The 23,220-nt window shown below is 43.0% G+C and overlaps 3 protein-coding genes across 6 annotated transcripts in view; 2 read left to right on the top strand and 1 right to left on the bottom strand.

The window, feature by feature from the left end:
• The window catches only part of LOC135977566 (WD repeat-containing protein 64-like), a 5,168-nt gene extending 2,791 nt beyond the window's left edge, over positions 1–2,377 (top strand). Inside the window, exon 5 of the mRNA XM_065578831.1 lies at positions 2,244–2,377. Coding sequence (XP_065434903.1) covers positions 2,244–2,377 — 134 coding nt within the window. The remainder of the gene's footprint in view (positions 1–2,243) is intronic.
• Positions 1–23,220, top strand: part of LOC135977564 (beta-1,3-glucosyltransferase-like) — a 175,383-nt gene that overhangs the window by 16,080 nt on the left and 136,083 nt on the right. The window lies entirely within an intron of this gene.
• Positions 7–23,220, bottom strand: part of LOC122172093 (uncharacterized) — a 32,236-nt gene continuing 9,022 nt past the window's right edge. Inside the window, exons 4-13 of the mRNA XM_008167582.4 lie at positions 18,949–19,032; positions 18,303–18,368; positions 17,101–17,331; positions 13,794–13,876; positions 12,781–12,873; positions 10,776–10,821; positions 6,908–6,954; positions 5,528–5,645; positions 3,773–3,842; positions 7–2,921 (exon numbers count right to left, since the gene is read on the bottom strand). Of these exons, the coding sequence (XP_008165804.2) occupies positions 2,905–2,921; positions 3,773–3,842; positions 5,528–5,645; positions 6,908–6,954; positions 10,776–10,821; positions 12,781–12,873; positions 13,794–13,876; positions 17,101–17,331; positions 18,303–18,368; positions 18,949–19,032 (855 nt within the window). The 3' untranslated portion in view covers positions 7–2,904. The remainder of the gene's footprint in view (positions 2,922–3,772; positions 3,843–5,527; positions 5,646–6,907; positions 6,955–10,775; positions 10,822–12,780; positions 12,874–13,793; positions 13,877–17,100; positions 17,332–18,302; positions 18,369–18,948; positions 19,033–23,220) is intronic.

The following is a 23,220-nucleotide window of genomic DNA, read 5'->3' on the forward strand; positions in this document are numbered from 1 at the left end:
GAAATAACATGAGAACGGCCATACTGGGTCAGACCAAAGGTCCATCTAGCCCCGTATTCTGTCTTCCAATAGTGGCCAATGCCAGGTGCCCCAGAGGGAATGAACAGAACAGGTAATCATCAAGTGATCCATCCCCTGTCGCTCATTCCCAACTTCTGGCAAAGAGAGGCTAGGGACACCATCCCTGCCCATCCTGGCTAATAGCCATTGATGGACCTATCCTCCATGAATTTATCTAGTTCTTTTTTGAACTCTGTTATAGTCTTGGCCTTCACAACATCCTCTGGCAAAGAGTTCCACAGGTTGACTGTGCACTGAATGCACTAACCAATTCTAATATTTGTCAACCTGTCCTCCGAGTCTCTTAGGAGTAAGTGTGGAAGGAATCTCAACAGGCAAAGAATGGAATAATTGAAATCTAGATGGGCTAAGTAGACTAGGTAGGGGTTTTATAAGCTTGCTTAAGGGAGTAGTTTTAGTATGTTTTACTCATGTGACTAGAGCAAATGAGACACTTATTTAAGAAACTGAAATAGACGTAAGGACTTTCATTTGATTTCATCATAAGGCCCAGCCTGCGCTGCTTCCCGCAGCTCCCATTAGCCAGGAATGGCGAACAGCAGCCACTGGGAGCTGCAATCGGCCGTACCTGCGGACGCTCAGGTAAACAAAGCATCTCACAGGCCACCAGGGGCTTACCCTGAACAAGCTGTGAACCAAGTTTTGAAACCCCTAGACTAGATAATCTAATGGTTCCTTCTGGCCTCAAAAAAAAAAAAAATCTATGAATGTTTGTGGACTTTGCATCATAACAAGACTCTCCTGTATAACTTGCGTAAAATAAGATTATTCTTCACAACCAGCATGACAGTGGTAAACCAAGTGCCAGCTTTGGCCAAGGCCGGAAGTGTTAACTAAGAACTGACAAACTCATAGCTGGAAACCAAACCAGATCACCTGTATATTAGTTTTGTTCAAAATAGGTATTTGTCTTATAAGAATGTATTTAGTGTTTAGACTCTATGAAATGCTTGTAAATTGCTGCATGCATTAATCTCACTTGTAATGCCTGTAATTCCATACTGTAATTCCATACTATACAATAAGGAATTATGTACATTTTGCTTTATAACTTTAAAAATGTTTGCTCTGAACTTGTGAGCCCAGGCACAGGAATCAAGATTAAATGAGCCATTAAGAAACATGAAAATACAAGGGATTGGTGAATGGCCCTATCACACCTTGGAAATGCTATGTGCAAGGGAGCTTTTCTCATGGACTGGAAAGCCAAATGCAAAAGATAAAACAGGGCACAAGAAAATTTGTCCTCTCTTTGCTATTTGAACTTTCACATGGTCAGAGACTGTAAAGTGAGGCAGAGATCCCCAGGAGTTACCTGTGGTCTGCCCTGAAAGACACTTTTGTAGCTAATTAGTTAATTTTATCATCCATTTATCCTTGTATTGTGTGATGTTATGGTCAATTTATATTCTATTTCATATACAATTAATGTATGCTAAATAGATTTAAATTGTAGGATTGATAAGTATTTAGGAGTGATAAGTGTGTAGTTGGTGTATAAGTAAAGCATGGATGGAACACAATGCCTACAAGCTGAGGCCTGTAAGACTTTAGTTTAGCCACACTAGGCCATAGGTTTAAGAATGCCTGACAGGAGTGAGTGACCTAGGAATAACCCTATGCCTATAAAGTCACAGGATTACTGCCAAAGATGTGCCCATTGGTGATGTCACAGAAAAATTGATTGCAATAGACTGCAATGCATTGTCCAAGGCCAGTAGACACCTGATTGTAACATCTTTAAATGTCTGTCTGGACCACAGGATACATGTCATGCATAGATGCTAATGAGAATAAGAGGAACTACAAATAACCTGTGAAAAATCGAGCACCCCAATATTCACGGGGTGTGGAAGTACAGATAAGGAAAAGAGGGTTGACACCTTCATGCATAAAAAGTGTTAGGTGTGGTCAGAACTACAATATAGAAGAGGGTTCCCAGGGTTGGGTAAAAGTGGGAAGACCTAAGGGACGAGCCCACGGGAAACTCCAGCAGGAACTATCCCTCTAGCAATGATAGTCTATTGAGAGGTCCTTTGGACCCTAGAATATCTCTGAGGATGTGAGTATGACTACAGCCATAATTATTGCATAGGTTTTTGTAGGATTTCTATATGCACGGGTAATTGTAACTTTACTTATTGCTTTAATAAAACTTGTAGTACAGATAAGACTTTGTACTTGTGACTGTGTCTGTGGTCATTACCCTTGGACTCCATGTGTTTCTAGAGCTTCAAAATTTGAGAAAAGCATCAGGCAATTTCATGCTGTTGAGTTTGAAACTGTAGCAACCTGAGCCAAACACATGGTGGTATAATACAGCATCACTCAATTCACTTTAAATAAAATAAAAGGCTACATTTTGAATTGACATATTACCACATCTCTGTCATGTTTAAGAATCATAGATGGTAACTCATTTGTGTGCATATGTTTGCTTATTTTAACCTGTAATTAACTCTAATTTCTTTTTCCTAGTTAAACTTTTATATAGTTTATTATAGGATTGGCTACTGGCATTGTCCTTGGTGTAAGATCTAGGGTACCAATTGATCTGGGGTAAGAGACTGGTTTCTTGGGACTGGAAGCAACCAGAATATTTTGTGATTTTTGGTATAATTTATCACTAAGTCCAGCTTGTCTGGGTGGTACGATAGACTGGAGAGTCTAAGGGGACTGTCTGTGACTCCATGGTAAGACAGTTTCAGTGATCCAGGAGTTCATATTTGTTACTGCGTTGGTGAAATCTAATTACCAGTTTGGGGTGTCTGCCCTGCTTTTGACAGTCTGCCCTGAGGTAGGCACTCATGGTCGTGAGCCACTCTAGACAGCATGACAGCCTGCACAGAGAGGGTACAAATTATCTACTGAGCAATGTTCTTGAACAAACACTGATAAAAATATCAGAAGGACTAGAAAATATTTCAGAGAAATAGGAGATGGGTAGTAAAATTGTCCCAAGCAACTGGCTTTTATACAGTAGATAACAGAGGTTTTTACTCACTACATTAGTGTGTATAAAACACCATGCAAAAGCTATTCTCATGGTGTTTCCACCTGGAACAGGAATGAAATTGTTGGCCGTCTCAGGAAAAGCTTGTTCTTGTAAGGTTTCCGCTAATAGCCACATAATTGTGATGGAAACAAGAGAACTGGATAATTTGGACAAACATACTGGGCTTGATGCAGGCCCTTGTCAGAGGTACTGTAAATCCATGGGAGTGGGTACATAGCAGTGAAATCTGCTTGTGACTCTCCTACTGCCAGAAGGCCCATGGCCAGTTGGTTCAGCTCCCAAACTGGATGGGGCTGGTCAGGGATTGGGGACATGCACTGATTGGTGCGTCTCCTGTGCAGCCCCATATGGCATTTAAAAATTGACCTCCCTTCTGACTCAGCTGGCCCTGAGGACACAATATGAACCTGCGGAAGGTCATTCTAGCCTCCTAATGATAGGATGCTTAGCTGAATTAAATCAGAAGACTGAAAAACACTTTGAGATTCTCCCATCACCAGTTACAATTTTACATACAGTGACACTACTAGAAATAAAGCCAACCAGGTGACAGCAATGTGACCAGCACTATACCACAGGTAAAATTGCAGACATGGAGAGGGAACTGTGTGTAAATCAGAGAAACATTAAGTTGAAAAAAATTCCTAGAGGCCTTAATAGGAGTAAAATGGTTACCTATTACTAAAGCTGTAGGTTCATGGTTGGAGGTAGAAATCACTGCTTTAATGGAATCATAGTAGTGCAGCTAAAAGGAACAGAACAAGAGATTACTATTTAATATAAATGATACACAATACTGATTAGAAGAGAATATAGTAGCTGAGATTATTTCATTTGTTTCTGTTCTTAGAATGTTTTTGTTTCTGAAGGCAGGATGAATAAATAAGAACATTTAAAGTTGTTTGCCTAAGGGTGGGTTGAGTGGGTGCATTACCGTGGCTCTTATTCCAGCACGTTTCTGCTGTTTTCTCACATAAAAGGGACAGAATGTGCATACATCACTCCTTTGTGTATCCAAAAGCGTGACATGCAGATTCTAAATTCCATTTCAGGACTCTCTGTGCAAGTCAGAGGCTTCCCTCCATCTTCCCTGATGGACCAGAACATGGAAAACAATCTACTACTTCATCTGAGCTAGAGTCAGCCTGGTGGGGCCCCCACTGCTTCCAGAAACCAGCAGCAGCAGTTAGAAAAGTAAAAAATACTCAGCGCCCATCATGTACCCTGGCATGTAACCTCCAGACTGGTTATCGGCCTTCAAGAACGTAAAACATGACCCATAAAGCTGCACTTTAGAACAAGTCTTGACCCTTCCTCCAAGGTCAAGGAGAGTCCTCCAGCATCCAGCCCAGTGTGGTGCTGCTGCACATAGGTTCAGGATTTGGGAACCCGACGTCTGAGCCACACTGATCCAATGACGAGCACACTGGGGCTGGGGGAAGAGGAAGCCATTACTCTAGATATGAAAGGGGTGTAAACTGTGCAGAGGTTACTCCAGTGCTGAGGCTGCAATAGTGACCCAGTTAATTGGTCTGTGCAATGGGGCTAAAATTTGGGCCTAAAAGTCTTTCTAGATATGAGGGCATAGCTTTAGAAAAACATATGGTGCTATAATAAATACAGTTTATCTCTAGTGCCCTGCTGAGATACAAAATTTGTATCCACATCCAATCCACAATCCGAAAGGATGGTCCATGGATAAAAAGCGGATATCCACAGATTTGCAGGGCTCTGTTTATCTCATCAGATTTAGCTGGTGAGTCAATGTATAAATATGCCACTAGCCCATCTCCACTGGGACTACCTTTATCGTTCCAAAACTCAGAATAGCTTCAGAGAGCTACCAAATCCTTCCTTCTTATCCCCCAAAATGACACTGTTGAAAGGTCCAGGATGGGCAACGTTCAGTCCAGGGGCAGTGACAACTTCAAAATTTGTACACCTTGCAGTCAGGGCTATAAAAGATCGAGAGCATTTCTTTAGTTCCATGCCCGTTCTCCTTTTGCTTCTGACTTTGGATCCTGGAGGTGCAGTAATCCCAAACTCAGATCTCTCCTCATTCAGGTCCCAATCAGCAAGGAACTTATACACGTGCCTAACTTTAAAAGCTTGCACTACTGAAGTCAAATTGAAAACTAAACAGTTGTTGAATTTGGGCTTCACAATTTTCAATCTGAATTTCATGTCTTATTCTCTATTGTCAAGCCTTCATTCTTTCTTATATCAAGTTTGACAGTTTGTGCCATTTCCCTGTCCTTCCTATCATACTGCTGACAGTGCTATTCTAAATGACAAGTAAGAGAGTTTTTTCTGTAGACTGACTAGATGCTGTGGCTGAAATCTTATTTACTTATTCCCATGGCGATTTCTTTTGTAGAAAACTTTCTATTTTATTTCTTTTGGAGTCAGGAAGGATTTTGGTTCTTTTACCTGTGTAACCCAGTCCCCATGCACTTTCCAACGAATGTAAGTCACATTTGGAGAAAGAACAGCATTCTCAATGCCAATACTAGGCAGGTTTTCAGCTTTTGGCAGTTTCTTCCATGTTCTGAAAAATCGAGGTACAAAGAAGAGAAGAGAAATGGCAACCATCATCCTTAAGTACTAGGATGGAAGCAAATATTTCCTCACCCTTCTTGGTCGTGCACCGCTCCTAAAATCTGGACTATTTCTGGCATTAAGCTCCCAACCTGAGGTTGTTATTTCAAAAGACTGTAGCTATTTATCTTGCCTTTTGGGATACTAACAAGTTGGTCCAGCAATTTCTGACACCCTCTACATATACTTCCTTGGGCTTTTTTAAATGTAGCAAACACAAGCCGTCCCTTACCAGCTGTCCCAACACGTTTGCTTATTGAAACAACTGGCCAAGTTACAAGTGAAGTTAAACTGCTAACTCCCTATGCTGGGATTTTAATGCCAACAATTGTTGAGAATGTTTCAAGTGTCATAGCGGCTAGGAGCAACACTGGGGAAACAGTTCATAAAACGTTGCCCAAAACATAAGGGTTTGGATTTCTGACCATTGGTGTCGAAGGCTTAGGATTTCAAGCCAGCTGAGTGGAAGTGGAAATTGTTTCACAGTCCAACCCTTCAACCCTTTGAAAAATGACTAGTAGTCAGAGTCCTTACAGGTGTCCCCTGGTAAATAAATGAACTTTGTTGTCCACTGAAGGAAGGACAAGAAGTAATGGGCTTAATCTGCAGAAAGGGAGATTTAGGGTAGATATTAAGGAAAGCTTTCTAACTATCAGGGTAGTTAAGCTCTGCAATAGGCTTCCAAGGGAGGTTGTGGAATCCGCATGACTGGAGGTTTTTAAGAACAGGTTAGACAAACATCTGTCAGGGCTGGTCTAAGTTTACTTGGTCCTGCCACAGCACCGGGGGATGGACTAGATGACCTGTGGAAGTCTCTTCCAGCCCTACATTTCTATGATTCTACTAGGAGATGGGCAAATGATTTGGCCACAGACACTGAACAAGTGCCACCTGTTGGCTTAATCATGTAGGTGTCTAAATAGTTTTGAATCTGCTGTACTTCTCTTCATTTTCTCTGCATCCAAGTTTAGTATCCTCTGACACTTGGAAGCCTGCTGCACTAGTTGATATCAACTTGATACCTCTGCAGACACAAGAGCCAGAATGCTTTGGGGATGTCAGTTAAAAGTACAGATCAGTGTAACAGAAGAAAATGAGCACAGTTAACCTCCGTGATAACACTTACAAAGATTTGTAGTGTTCAGTTAAATAGGTGAAGAAACTGCATTTTTGTCAGTTTTTAAAATTACATTTAAAATGTAAAGTATTTACCGTAGGAGTTCCCCCACAGAAGACAAAAGCAAGATATTCACACATCCCTGAAAATTCGGAAAAAAAAAGTTGTTATAGAAATTTAAAGTATAGGCCAAATCCTGTAGTTCTTATCCAGTCCATGAAGTAAGTGGGAGGAGATTTACCAGAATAAGGATTCGTGGACTATATTTAGCAGATGGATAATTAATGTTGTATATAGACAAGGTGGGTGAGGTAATATCTTTTATTGGACCACCAAACTTTCAAGATCCCTGGGTCCTATCACAACATGTGGTATACCTCATCCCATGCACAAAATGCCCCAATAGCAACTATGTGGGCACAGGCACCGACTTTCCAATGTGCAGGGGGGTGCTCAACCCCCGGCTCTGCCCCAGGCCCCCTCCCACTCCATCCCCACCTGCCTCTTCCCACCATTCCACCCCCTTCCCCAAGCACGCTGCATCCTTGCTCCTTCCCCTCGCCCTCAGAGCCTCCCGCATGCCACAAAACAGCTGATTGCAGCAGGCGGGAGAGGTGGGGAGGGAGAGGGAGGTGTTGATTGGTGGGGCCCGTCAATGGGCAGGAGGCGCTGGGGGGAGGGGGGAGGTTCTGATAGGGGGGCTGCCGATGGGTGCTCAACATCCCCCATTTTTTCCCCGTGGGTGCTCCAGCCCAGAGTCGGCGCCTATGTATGTGAGTGAAACCAAACAATCACTACGCTCTCGAGCGGACTCTCCCAGGAAAATGATAAAAGACAAAAACACCATATCACTTGTGGGTGAACATTTTTCACAAAAAGAACAGGAGTACTTGTGGCACCTTAGAGACTAACAAATTTATTAGAGCATAACCTTTCGTGGGCTACAGCCCACTTCTTCGGATGCATAGAATGGAACATATATTGAGGAGATATATATACACACATACAGAAAGCATGAACAGGTGGGAGTTGTCTTACCAACTCTGAGAGGCCAATTAAGTAAGTGAAAAAAAACTTTTGAAGTGATAATCAAGATAGCCCAGTACAGACAGTTTGATAAGAAGTGTGAGAATACTTACAAGGGGAGAGAGATTCAATGTTTGTAATGGCTCAGCCATTCCCAGTCCTTATTCAATCCTAAATTGATTGTATCTAGTTTGCATATAAGACAACTCCCACCTGTTCATGCTCTCTGTATGTGTGTATATATATCTCCTCAATATATGTTCCATTCTATGCATCCGAAGAAGTGGGCTGTAGCCCATGAAAGCTTATGCTCTAATAAATTTGTTAGTCTCTAAGGTGCCACAAGTACTCCTGTTCTTTTTGCGGATACAGACTAACACGGCTGCTACTCTGAAACCTGTCATTTTTCACAAAGTGATCACTCTATATCTGACCTATCAATCCTCATCCTCAAAAGACACCTGCACAACACTTCCAAAAGACTAGCCTAGGAGCTTAAATTCATAATTTTGCTAGGCACTAAAAATCATGGACCAAATAGAGATGCTGGATTGATGGTTTATTACAACAATCTACTAACAACTCACCCCCAGGGCCGGCTCCAGGCACCAGCCCACCAAGCTTGTGCTTGGGGCGGCACCTGGAGGGGGGCGGTGCGGCGCTCCGGCCCCCGGGGAGAGCAGGGCCACGGCCGAGCTCGCCGCCCTCCCCCCGGCGCTCTGGCCGCCCTCCCCCCCGGCGCCCTCCCCCCGGCCCCCGGGGGGAGAGCGGCGAACCCTGCCTAGGGCTCGCCGCCCTCTCGCCGCCCTGCCCCCTGCGTTCTGGCCGCTGGGGGGAGAGCGGAGCCCCGGCCGGGGCTCACTGCCCTCCTCCCAGGGCTCCGGCCGCCCTTCCCCCGGCCGCCGGGGGGAGAGCGGAGCCCCCGCCGGGGCTCGCCGCCCTCCTCCCAGGGCTCCGGCCGCCCTTCCCCCGGCCGCCGGGGGGAGAGCGGAGCCCCCGCTGGGGCTCGCCGCCCTCCCCCCGGGGCTCCGGCCGCCTCCCCGCCCCCCGCAGGGGGCGGGTGGCGGCCGGCGGCTTTTTTGCCTGGGGCGGCAAAAAAGCCAGAGCCGGCCCTGCTCACCCCCAAGTTATTCCCTCCCCCTTTCTTTCCTCCCTATGACTGGAGAGGTGTTAACAGGCCACTTCATCTTGAATGGTCCCTTGAAAGATGTGTTCACTACTTATGCTAAACAATCCATTGTCTTTAGCTGTGACACTCTGAGGGCAAGTCTATATTTAAAACTCTGCCTGCTTTAATGACGACACTATATGCCAACGGGAGAGAGCTCTCCCATCACTGTAGTTAATCCACCTCCCTGAGAGGTGGTAGCTAAGTTGACAGGAGAAGCTCTCCCACCGACATAGCACTGTTTACATGGAGGGGTCAGGCTGGCATAACTATGTCGCTCAGGGGTGCGGATTTTTCACACCCCTGAGTGACGTAGTTATACCGATATAGGTCTGTAATATAGACCAGACCTGAATTAGTTTCACAGACCTGAAGAAGAGCTCTGAGTAAGCTTTAAATCTTGTCTTTCTCACCAACAGAACTTGGTCCAATAAAACGATAATATCTCACCCACCTTGTCTCTCTATTACAGTACCCCGCAATAGAATGTAAAACTGTATTATACTCTTCAGCCACAAGGGGGTGCAATGTGTAACATACTTTATCTGAGCTGGTCACAGCTAGAGCCAGGAAGTGCTTTAAAGGATCTTACAGTGAACACATCTGGAATTTCTCTCTGGGAAGGAAGCTCTGTAGCCAGTCCATATCTGGTACAGAAGCCTGACCTACAAGTGGCAGTCCTGCAACCTACTGTATAAAAGGTGTACCTGACACATACCATCCATTGAATAATCAAGGAGACTGGCCAGGAGATACTGCTAGGACAGCTCCCTTGATTACCCAAAGGTCTAAGGGATGGCCCCTGAGTTCATGGCTTATATCTAAGCCCCTTCGTTTTCAGTTTAAACCAATTTTTACTGAAAAAATCCCGGGTTTTACAAAAAGTATTATTCTTTTTTTTTCGATTTTCACTCTATTTTTGTATCATTCATATATATATATATGTGTGTGTGTGTATATATATATACACACATACATACATACACACACACTTGTTTTATTAGGAAAATACAATACATTGCATGAGATACATGTATTATGTAATTATAATACATTAATCTGTGTGTATATGCAAAGCTGCCTGTTGAATAAGGTTATGCATTAATCTAGAAGATAAAACAATAAAGAAAACAGGCACACGTGCAAGCTCAGAAATGCGTGCGAATCTGAACGTACTGATGAATCTCAAGCCCATCACGTATACATTTCAATCTGTTAGCAGATAATGGTTTAAAGATCTGACACAGTAAAATGGGAAGAAAATGAAAATCTGTATCAGAATATGTTTCAGAACACAAGGAAATATTCAAAAGTTTTAAAAAAACAAAAACAGGAGAAAATGATGAAGTTGAGTGTATGCATTGCAAATGGTGTGGCCCAATTATTAAATGTAAATATTTATAGGCTGATGTGTCTAAGTCTACAACAGTAAACTGTTTATTCAAATGAAAAGTTTTATTTGGGGAGTAGAGATATACTATTTTTGTTCTGCAGCAAACCAGATTGAATTCCATTCATCAAAGCATTAATCTATTGAATACTTTTTCCCCACATCCTTCTGTCCACCAAAATAAACCACAATATTTACCCAGAAAAATTATTAATAGTTTTTTCCACCAATATTCACCTGTTTTTGTTGTTGTAGTAATAAACACTGATAATTCCCTGGAAAAATTAAAAAAAATAAAAACTGAAAATGAAGGGCCCTACTTATATCAAACACTGTTTTGTTGTTGTTGTTTTAAAAACAAAAACAAAAACAAATCTACCTGGTCATCACCATACAGAATCATGCACTCGTCAGGATCCGTGCAACTAAAAAAGATGGAAAAAAGGATAAGTGCAAGCTAGTCAGAACACTTCAGTTTAAAAGAAATAAAAATAGTATTGAGTTTTGTTTTGTCATACGTTAGACAAAACAAATGCCATGTTCACAGGCAGTGGCAGATTAGCCATTGGGCCAACAGGGCCCATGCCCAGGTGCCCCAGCCAATTGGGGGGCCCCAGAAAAGTGGGCACCCCGATCTGCTCCCACCCTCCTGGCACTCCTCCCCCTCCCTCGCTCTGGCCCAGGGCCCCACAAACCCCTAATCCACCTCTGTGCACAGGTGTGGCATTCTGTGGAGATTAAATTCAGGCCTGGTATAAGGATAAATGTTCTACTTAACTCAATGGGACAGGGGAGTTGCATATTACGCGGGCGTTAGGTTCTGAAGTCAGCGTGTAAGGTGAAAATCGCGTATAGTCAAATGCTCATTGAGTGGAATGGTGGGCGGAATCGCCCGCACTACAGGTACAGTATTTGTTATTTTTCTCTCTTTTTTTTTTGCCGAGTGTGTATAGTTAAAATCGCGTAAGTTAAATGCGCCTATGATGCGACTCCACTGTATATCTACTTATACCGGGGATGAATTTGGTCCCCAGCAGTGTTGTGGACGGGACAAGTAAATGTTAATGGAGAGAGAGGGCTATTTATCTTACATATTGCTGATAACAGGTTGGAATATGACGACATTCATGCAGCCTACCCGGTTAAGTGTGAAACCACAACTAACATCATCAAATCAGCAAGCAATACACGTGCAACAGAGATTCCTGATAACCCAATGGCCTAGAAATCACATAAAACTCTGGGATGAAGACCCATGGTCAATAATTCTGCTCCTCAGGCATAATGGAACTTTCTATCACAAAGGTGAAGCTCATCTGTGCAAGAGACAAGAACTTATTAGAGGCTGATCCAACACTGCACAGTGAATTCCCGAAGGAACTGAGGGACACCACAAACCTCACTACCTTCTGCTGCAAGTGAAAGGTACACATCTTTGGCTTCGTTTCTCTGCCATGAATACAGAGAGAGAACAAACCACACATCACAGGTGTTAGTTACAGTAACTCCTCACTTAATGTCATCCCGGTTAACGTTATTTCATTGTTATGTTGCTGATCAACTAGAGAACATGCTCGTTTAAAGTTGTGTAATGCTCCCTTATAATGTTGTTTGGCAGCCGCCTGCTTTGTCCACTGGTTGCAGAAAGAGCAGCCCATTGGAGCGAGCTGGGGGGGGGGTTGGAATCAGGGTGGACCGGCAGCCCCCCATCTGCTCCCCTAAGTTCCCTGTGCAGCAGCTGCCCAGCAGGCTATCAATTGCCGGGCAGTTCAGCTGTCCCTCCTCCCCCACCCCCACTGCTGTGTGCTGCTCCTGCCCTCTGCCTTGGAGCTGCTCCCGGAAGCCTCCTGCTTGCTGTGCAGAGGGGCGGGGAAGAGGGGTGCTAATGTCAGGGTGTCTCCTTGCTGATCTACTTAAAAAGGCAATGTACTTAGAGTGGCGTCAGCATACTTAAAGGGGCAATGCATGTCTCTCTCGGTCTCTCTCTCTCACACACACACCCACACGCATCCACATCCTTCTTGTAGTGTGGGGCCCAAAACTAGACACAGTACTCCAGATGAGGCCTCATCAATGCCGAACAGAGGGGAAGATCACATCCCTCGATCTGCTGGCAATGCTCCTACTTATACAGCCCAAAATGCCGTTAGCCTTCTTGGCAACAAGGGCACACTGACTCAAATCCAGCTTCTCATCCAATGTAACCCCTAGGTCCTTTTCTGCAGAACTACTGCCTAGCCACTCGGTCCCTAGTCAGTAGCAGTGCAGGACTCTGTACTTGTCCTTGCTGAACCTCATCAGATTTCTTTTCGCCCAATCCTCTAATTTGTCTAGGTCCCTCTGTTGACCTGGGACTGACAACATGAACATAGAACGTTGCTTACCAGTAGTCCAGTTTTAAAGGGATCACTTCCAAACCACTGATCTGGCAGTATGGTTCGAAGTTGGACATCTCATACAACTGGATTTCACGATCCCTGCCAAAAAAAAAAAAAAGACAGATTTTAAATGAGCAGCAGGTTTCAGTCATCCCTTTGAGGCACTGTAAATCTTTTCTTTTAAACATTTTGTCTTTTAAAATATATATTTTTAATGGGTGTGAAGTGCAGTTAATTTAAGCATGTTGTTTATCTAGCAGTCCCGGAGATTGAAATCTTCTGTTTAACTATCAAACAAGTGTTTTGAGGATGCTGCAAGACCATCTTCTCTACACTGCCCCACTAATGTATCTGATCCCTGACCCCGAGAGACCTCCTCTAAGGGACCAGTCTCCATGTTCATTCCATCCTTGGCCTCTTAGCAGAGGACTCTAACAAGCTTGCAATCTGTGGTGGTGGTGATTTTTCAAATAGGAGCACCCTTTCATTGGCTTGAGATCACCAATCTCATGGCACACAGGCCACTGAGCAGCCATCAGATAGGAATCACTTTTTGTCATTTCATTACCAGTTTGGGCTGGATTTAAATCCTGAACCTGGTATTTAAGGATTTGGGGGTGGGGGTTGGTACAATAATTTAGATTCACGCACTTCAGGACAAGGAACAAGTTTTATTTCTTTAAAGGGGCATGCACAGCTTTATGTTACAATTATTAATAACCTAATAAATGAATTAATTAATGACAATATGGTCAGCACATGCTTCCCTATTCTGCATTCCCAATCTCACTCTACACGGACCTGGAAGGCCCCTCTGTGGGCGTGAGAGGGGAGCTCAGCCACCATGAGGCTGTCCATAAGAACACCAGCTGTGACAGTGTTTTCGGAACATGAACTCACATCACCAACTGTTTCACTTATGCAGAGTTATTCTGCAAGTTCCCAGCCCCCAGAGATAATTAATGCTAATAATACCACATTCATTTTTAGTTCCGATTCTGGTAAAGAAGAGCACTTACCCAGTTCCCAGGATGAGTTTGTTGTAATGTGTCATGACAGTGAAATCTGTCGCCCACTTAGATTTTTTGTTGACAGGTTTTTCCTAAAAAGTGAGAGAGCTAGTTGTCATCCCTACATTACATGGAAAGACAAGACACCACAGCTGGGGGCCGAGTCTGTTCTTGGGGACACTGTTGCAAACCCACTGAAATGGGTTGCATGGATTAACTAGGAAAAGTATATGTCCTTTATAGCCAGATCCTGCAAAGCACAGGACACTTCCCACTGAATATAATGGAAATTAAGAGGCACTCAGCATCTCTCGGGGTCAGCCCTTAGTTTGTTTCATTTCCCAAGTCCCTCTGAGTGGAACCATTTCTTACATGCAAAGCTGCTGTCTACAGGATATACCCCACAAGCAAAACACAAAACATTATACGGTGTCAAATTATTATATACAGGTCCAATCCTGCAGAGTGCTAAGCACGCAAGTCCCACTGAACCCTGGTAGAGTTGACAGCCATTGTCACTGGATCAGGACCTACAGCACTCAAATAAGGTTAATACCTCTGAGAAGTTACTCGTGAACAGCATCACACTCTCAGCAAATTGGTGATGTTATTCTTGTTACTGTTTATTATCCCGTGGGCAGGGTTGTGGAGTATTCCAGAACCACCAGAAAAGGAAGGGTGTAGATCAGTGGTTCCCAAAGTGGGGTTCGCAGAACGTTTCAGGGGGTTCGCAAGAAAAAATTCATTAATGGCGGCCAGAGGACTCTGCTGGGACCCAGTTGCAGGGCAGACAGCCCGAGCCCCAGGGAGAGCGGGGCCGGGCAGTTTGAGCGGGCAGCCCGAGCCCTCCTGTCAGCCAGGGAGCCGGCAGCCCGAGCCTCGTGGAGAGTGGGCAGTTTGAGCCAGCAGCCCCAGCCCTCCCCTGTCAGCGGGGGAGCCGGCAGCCCCGAACCCCAGCACTCCATGCGGGGTGCAGGTGGCAACTCAGATCCCTGTCCTTGTCAGGCAGGGGAAGTTTGCATCCAGGGCAGTCAGCAGGGGGCCACGCTGAACGTGGGGGGTGGTCCAAGCTAATTTGTCCCTCCCAGGACACCTTCCTCGGCGGAAGAAAAGCTGTTTGCGAGCCAAACAAGCCAGAAGCACGTTGTAGCCAGTGTAGGAGTGTTAAGGTGTCTCAGTAATTGTCCTTCTCTCTGGAGTGCTGATTTCCTTCAGTGAGTGAATCTTCTCAGTTTCTAGTTTGTTGGTTGTTAGCAGTCTCTCTCTGTTATTTTTATTAGAACTTTTGTACACAAGTTCAATGGATAAGTGGCTGAAAAAGGAAAGTGTAAAGACGCTGGAATCAGCTGGTGTTTCCTCAAGTCCACACTGTGGAAAATCTAAGTCTAATGATCATGATGGTCCTGGAAAGTCACTTACAAAGAAAAGAAAATATGACGATGATTATATAAAATATGGCTTTACATGCCTTGGTGATCAAGAACATCCAAAACCACTATGTGTGATTTGTGGTGATGTTCTAGCAAACAGCAGCCTCAAACCTTCTCTACTTCGGCACCATTTAGAAACTAGGCATCCTGCACAACTCGACAAGCCTGTTGATTTTTTCAAGCGAAAATTAGCTAAGAAGAAAAGTGACATTATCAGTTTTATATCCAAAGCAAGTACTGATAATGAAAATGCACTTAAAGCGTCATACCGCGTGAGCTACAGAGTAGCAAAAGCATCAGAAGCCCATACCATAGCAGAGAGCTTGATTGGTCCATGTATAAAAGATGTAGTTCATTGCATGCTCGGAGAAAAGGCTGCAAAAAGGATTGACATGGTACCTTTGTCCAATAATACGTTGTCACGAAGAATTAATGACATGTCAAATAATGTAGAGACCACAATTGTACATAGAGTGAAAAATAGTCCATATTATGCTATACAGTTGGATGAATCAACTGATGTAGCTAATCTAGCTATTTTGCTACTGTTTGTACGTTATGTGAATGAAGGTATGGTTGAAGAAGACTTGTTGTTTTGCCGACCATTGGAAGAACGTACAACTGGAGAAGATATCTTCAATCTGACTAATGCATATTTTCAAGAAAAGGAAATAGATTGGTCTCGTTGCCTAGGCATTTGCACTGATGGGGCCACATCAATGACGGGGAATATAACAGTTTTCCATGTGCAAGAGCGAGTTGAATCCCTGATAAAGAAGTTGCAGTTCCGGGGAAGTTGTTTGGAAAACAATCATACTGAGTGTTTCAGTAATCTTCATGACTTCCTGGCAGAACAAACTTCAGTTGGATCAGTGCACTAAAACCAATATAATTGCACACCTAAAAGGACTTTGCACAACTTTCAGGGAATACTTTCCAGCTATGTCAGGCGATAATGACTGAATTCGCAACCCTTTTGATGATACCACTTTCTCAACACAGATATTAAACACCAAGGAAAAAGAGAAATTGATTGAGATCTCCTGTGATTACGAACTGAAAAGGAGTTTCAGAAATCTAACATTGATCAACTTTTGGCGTTTAAGAAACGAATACCCCTTTCTGGCAGAAAAAGCTGCTGCCGTTTTGTTACCATTTTCAACAACATACTTATGCGAGAAAGCATTTTCCTCGTATGCACATCTGAAAACCAAATACAGACACAGACTTGATGCCGAACCAGACCTGAGATTTTATCTTTCTCCAGTGGTTCCAGACTTCCAAGAGCTATGCAGAGCAAAGCAAGCGAAATCCATCACACTGAGGAAATTTAAACTTAAATCCCTGGAAATATTCATTTTTAGGAGGGGGTTCACAAGATGTCACAATTTAGTGAAAGGGGTTCGCGGGCTGTTAAAGTTTGGAAACCACTGGTCTAGATATACTTGTTCCTGCCTCAGCTCAGGGAGCTTTCTAGATGACCTCTTGAGGTCCCTTCCAGCCCTACATGTATGATCCTTTCTCTACCTTGCTTGTGTAGTTTCAGTTAAATTCAACTGCATTTAACATCTACTTTTCAAAGTCACCTCAGGAAAAGCCAGGAGGGTGCTCAGGACCTCTGCAAATTCAGCCATTACATACTTTTATTCCAAACACAGCATGTAAAGAACCATTCTGCTTTAAATCACCATAGAACAAGGGAGCATAATAAAAACGTATATGTTAAGAGCAGTTCCCTATCATACCGGTAATATAGCAGAATCAATCATGAGTATCATTATTTACAATGTTGTAATTAAAATAAACAATTTAATTGTCAATGAAATCAAGAGTTCTAGCATTTCCATGAAACATGAGCGGTTAATGAGAAAATAAAATGCACATACAAAAACCATCTTGCTTCGTTTCAGCTTTAGTTGTGGAGACCAGAAGGAAATAACTCCATCTTCTTGGGTCATTACTAAGGTGTTGTCAAACAGAGAACAAATGCGTAGGACAGGCTCTCCATGAGAGCGTTCTTCTATCACAGCAGGAAGCGAGAATGTCAGCTCCTTTAATCGGGCAGATGACATATCTTGTTCTGCATATTCTAGCTGCATGTATGTGCAGAACTCGTCCTAGTACAGAAAAGAGCTGGTGATTCATAATTATAATAGAATGGCAGCTAATATGTTACTATGGTGGTGCCCAGAGGCCCCAGTGAGAGTTGGGGCCTTTTTGTGCTAGGCATTTTACAAACATACAGAAAAACAAGGTACCTGCCACAATGAAATTGTAATCTAAGATGAAACAAGTTGATGCAATAAATAGAAGGAATGTGAGGGAGAGGACGAAGGCAAATGCAAGAGGAATATGCTGCTACACAGACCAGCAAGGGCCCCTGTGCTTAAATTCTTTGCTGAACCATGTCTTATGTTCACAACTTGAGGGTTACACATTTTTTATTTAGAATAATAAATGATAATAATATATTATTATTATTATAAGATAAACAAATATATCAGCAATCCTCACTGGCCATCTACCTAGTCATTATTTCTAGCAGGCAGAAACAATGTCACATTCTATATTAATATCATGAGATGCAGGTACTTTATTTTTTGAGCACCAATTGCATGCTTAGTGCTGTACAGAACAAAGAGAGCATTGACAAGACGCTGGAGCTGTGAATTTATGTAAGTTTGATTGAAAAAGGATTCCAGGATCATTTTCCTAACTTCTTGCTCATTTAAGTCAAAATTCAACCATGAGACTTGGACTCCTTCCTAGGTCATACTCTAAAGTAGGACAAAATGATGCATGCTGTGGAATATTTTCAATTTGAAAAAATAAATCTCATTTTAATACTCTCTCTCTCTTTTAAGAAAAATTCTGTAAACTGTAATTATATACTTTGCCCTTCCCTTTGAATTAAATTTCCACCACTGATTTAAAAAGGTTGGATAAAATAAACTTTTAGTCCCACTTGAGTTATGTCTCCGGAAGTTGCGGATCTGCGATTCTCACACACATTCCTTACTGACAAAGTTTTGTTCCACCAATTGCAAAAAGCCCCCAAAACAAACACCACCCATATACACTCACTCACCCACTGAATTCTTCCAGTTGCAGCACAGTCTATTTTCATGAAAAGTTTTTGTATTTGTCCATCACTCTATGGGAAAAGGCATATTAAAAGTATTGTTAAATATTACAAGTACAATATATGAAGAATAATCAAAAGATTTTAAGTTTTCATAGTGCATCTCTCCCCAGCTAGGGACAACGGGTTTTGCAGATGCTACATTATTTAAATTTAAAAAAAAATTCTGTTGAATATAAAAATTTGATTTCCTAGCTTGTTTCCAAATGTGAATCACATTGGAATAGTCCAATTTTGTTATGTTTTATCTAAACTTTTCAAATCCTCAGATCCGAAGACTGAACACAGAAGAAAAAGTTCCAGATGTTGTTCAGATCTGTTAAGAGAGTTGTCCTAAAGGGTCCAATCCTGCAGTGTTTACTCAGGAGAACTCCCAGTTTCAAGCCCAAAATGGGAACTTTAACACTGATATGCTTGGAATTTTTATTACAGATGTATAACGTTCTCAGGTTTGCAGGAAGAAGCCGGTCAATCCAATAGCTCATGGATCAAATATATTCAAGATTTCAGGGTTATGCCCACAGAGCTGACCTAGACTTTAATGTAAAAGGTTTTCCATTATACAACTTTTTAAAGAGAATTGCTCACTTACTGTTTTATGTGGTGCCATACACTTCTTCATTACCTGCTTGAATTTCTCGATATCCAGTGATTTACATCCATTCTTTTCTAACCCCTGAAAGCAGAAGCAGCAACAGACAAAGCACAGTTAGCTACTGGAGAAGATTACCTTTGGTTTGCTTATTGTAAAAGAGCATTGTTATGTGAGTACCTTAACATGAGCCTAATCTTCAGGACCATTTCCTCTTTAAAACTTGGTCATAGTCTTATACTATATATGGTGGGATGCCACCTGAATTTTTACAGTACACTAGCCTAGAAAACATGATATAGCCTTAGCTAGCATTACCATAGATAGATGCTTAGATATGCATGTATCAGCCTATTGCTCTAAATTATAATGTTTCGGCTGAGATCTCTCGTGCTTTCTTACTCCCGAATTTTTTTTTTAATAATATCAAGAAAATCTGTGTAGCTATTTTTTAGTTACCTGAATGTGATGATAATATTGTTTATCCCACTCATTAAAAATAACTTCCAAATCCTTGCCAAAAAAGTATTCAGATTGGTTTTGCACTAGGATACATAAAAAATTATGGTAGTTTCAAACTTCTAATAAATATAGACTTTTTTGAGAAAGGCTTAGTTTGCTAAATTTGAGAAATGCTGGCAGAGAAAATTATAACTATTAGGGAAATCGTTTCAAGTGTATGTGCCATACTTTAATTTAATGTATTGATTTAATGTGTTAATCTATCTGGATATCCATTAACACTTTTCAGTGCATACATGGGTACCAGCAACTCAAGGAAATGGGAACACAGACAATATTCAAAATGTTTGGTATCCAAGAAGAGTATTACAGCAAGTTATGGAGTGTATAATGGAAAACAACGAGTGTACTTGTAAAGTAGTCTGACATCATCAACCAGAACAAGCCTTTTACTGCGTTCATTTATGACGAGTAGGAAGCCTAAGACAGACCACAAGGTTAGAGAAACATAACAGTAACAGGAACGTTATATGAAAAGGAACAACATGCTCCTCTAGTCTGACCCTTCTAACATGCTGCTGTTAGTAAGGGTTGGCATAGCTGTAAATGCTATAGTACTGCTTGGCCAGTCCATCCTATCACAGGACACCCGGTGTCAAGGGAGACTTCTCGATAGGATATTGTGGGTTTGTAATACATATCAGACTGTTGTTCCATAGATCCAACACAGAGAGGGCCCACCTGTTCCATACAGAAGTGGGTGGCTTAATCGCTTCCCTCCAGACCTAGCAGGGAACTCTCTGGTCTGTATGGGGGGGTAATAGGGGAGAAAGAGGGTAGCTGGGAGGAGAAGTGGGTTGGCTGAAGGGAACGTGTAAATCCTCCTCCATCTGGTCTCAAGGAAGGGCCCTGGAAAAGTTAATACATCTTGGAGCTGTACCATCTTTGTGGTATAATCCCTGAGTCTCGGAGGCCGACACAGACAGAGGAGAGTCCAATGAAGTCATGCTGCCAGGGAGCTGGATGAAGCTACCAGGGCCAAGGAAGGGGCACAGGATGTCTGGGTGAGCAGCCCTGGCCTCCCTAGACCCACCAGGTTTGGGGCAATCTCTGGGTCACGTTCCACAAGTGAGGAAGGAGAAGTTCAATCCTCCCCATGGCCAATGGGGCAATTTGGAACAGTGGTCAATGTCCCATCTACCAGCCTGCAATGATGTTCAGGTCCATGAACTGAGCAAATACATCTGTTTCCCCACCATAAATCTGAAAATATGACCCTCAGGCACAGACTACAATTGGCCCCGATTTCCCCACTGGGCTCTAAATCGGTGTGAAAAAATGTATTAATAGAGTCTAACCTGAAAGTGATGAATTGTTCCTCGCTTTTTATTTTTCCTTCTCTTGTTCTTTCCTTCCATCTCTTCTTTTAACTTCCCTATCACTATACTCTTTTGTCTCTTTTTCTTCCTTCTACTGTTTTAATGTCTCTCTCCTATCACTGCCCCTTCCCTGGCTCCCCGTCCTTTCTTTTCCCTAGCCCCCACCTCATCTCACTCTCCATCCTCTTTCCCTATTTCTTCTCTGCCTCTCCCTCCCTGCAGGGCCCAATCCAAATCACATAAAAGACCTTCAAGTATCAGAGGGGTAGCCGTGTTAGTCTGGATCTGTAAATGCATCCGACGAAGCGGGTATTCACCCACGAAAGCTCATGCTCCACTACGTCTGTTAGTCTATAACAGGGGTCGGCAACCTTTCAGAAGTGGTGTGCCAAGTCTTCATTTATTCACTCTAAGTTAAGGTTTTGCATGCCAGTAACACATTTTAACGTTTTTAGGAGGTCTCTTTCTATAGTCTATAACATATAACTAAACTATTGCTGTATGTAAAGTAAATACGGTTTTTAAAATGTTTAAGAAGCTTCATTTAAATTAAATTAAAATGCAGAGCCCCTTGGACCGGTAGCCAGGACCCAATCAGTGTGAGTGCCACTGAAAATCAGCTCGCGTGCCGCCTTCGGCACACATGCCATAGATTGCCTACCCCTGGTCTATAAGGTGCCACAGGACTCTTTGCTGCTATAAAAGACCTTGGAACAGCTTCCATGGACTTCAGTTGGATTGGGCCCTTCGCTCCCCCACCCCCTTCTCATTTCTCTCACTGGCCCCTCTTCTGGGTTACCCGTTTGTTTCTCCCTCCAGCCATGTAGCCCTGTTTCACTTTCCCCTTCCTCCCTTTTGCTGACCCCCTGTGGGAGCACAGGTGCTCTGAGCTAGTAGGACATGCTTGGCTAGAAGTGCAAGTAAGTGTCAGTTTGAGCCTGAGCATTGAGTTTTGTTCATTTCAGACCATAGATTAATGCCTCGGAGTGCTATTTCTAGGGCTTGAATTCAAACAGATGGGAGGAGTCATTGCACTTCCAGAACTGATGACTGCACTGCTCAGCTTATCAAACTCCCTCTAAAAGGTTGCAACATTTGTGCAGGTTTCAGGAAGCCGCTAGCAGGGGGCTTAGTCAGCACATCCATCTCATTTTGCAGTTGGCTCATTGACTCCTTCACAAGCAACTTGCCAAGTTAAAAAACTGCTATTTTAGTTACTGCAGAGATTCTCAAGCTTTTTGATAATTTGGCTCATCTCATCTATGGGATGGCCCCATCACCACAGTATCGGAGCACCTGTAATGTATTTATCCTCACAACACCCCGGGGAAATAGGGAAGTGCAATTACCCCCACATTTGCAGACGGGGAACTGAGGCCCAGAGAGGCTAAGCAACTTGCCCAAAAATCACACCAGAAGTCTGGGATGGAGCAGCGAATTGAATTCAGATCTCTCAAGTACCAGGTTAGTACCCTGATCAGCCGTTCTCTGACAGAAACTTTCCCGGCCATTCACAGTCATGCAGAACACCACCTTGGGACTTCTAGAACAATAGCAGCATTAGGGAAGTAGTTAGGTATTGGATTGCAACAAGTATCCTCTTTGGAGAAAAACAAAGTACCATGCTATCTCCACTGCATGTTTCCCTTGTACCTGCTCCTCCTCTCCCTTTGCACATGCCGCCTGGCCACCAGCTCCCTTCTCCTGATACCTGGGTGTTAGGTTTCCTTCCCCCACAGACATTCCTCTCCTTCCATTAGTTCCTGCCTTCTCTCCTTGCAACAACTCCTGATGGTGGTTGGCGACTCCAGTTCCTGAGCACAGCTCCCATTTCCCCTCTTACTCCTACCAAACAGCAGCTCCTCACTAGGAAATTCACACTGGTGTAACTTCAGCGTAAAGGAGATTGCAACAGTGCTGTTGTCTGCCATTAGGGTTTTGCACTGGTGTAACTACACTGATGTACAGGCCACTGGTAGATCTGCTCTCTCTGTATATTGTTCTTTGAAATCATTGGGAGTTCACTGTATTTCTGTTATTTAATGCAATAACTTTACTGGAGAGCCCCTGATCACTTTTGCTGCTTGTCCTTTTACAGAACAATCTGGGTATAAAGAAATGATCCACATATTGGGGTTTTAGAATCCAAACAACCTGATTTTAGAACACTGATCCTAAAATATTTGCATGAAGCAAATTGTATTATTTTGTACAAAGACATGTTCCAAAAAGAATGTTCAAATCTTCTCGGCATTCTGCTAGGCATATGCATTAAGAAAACCCCATATATAGTTCAGAGAAAAAAAGAAAGTTTGTCAAGTTAACAATTAAATCCACAAGTTCAGCCTGAACTATTCTTTACCAAAAAGCAAACTAGGACAGACCACAGTTCTGAGAAACAAACATGGGTGTGAGTGACATCTACATATGG

Source organism: Chrysemys picta, unplaced genomic scaffold (genome assembly GCF_011386835.1).
Source record: "Chrysemys picta bellii isolate R12L10 unplaced genomic scaffold, ASM1138683v2 scaf4, whole genome shotgun sequence".
In the NCBI taxonomy this organism is placed as follows: domain Eukaryota; kingdom Metazoa; phylum Chordata; order Testudines; family Emydidae; genus Chrysemys; species Chrysemys picta.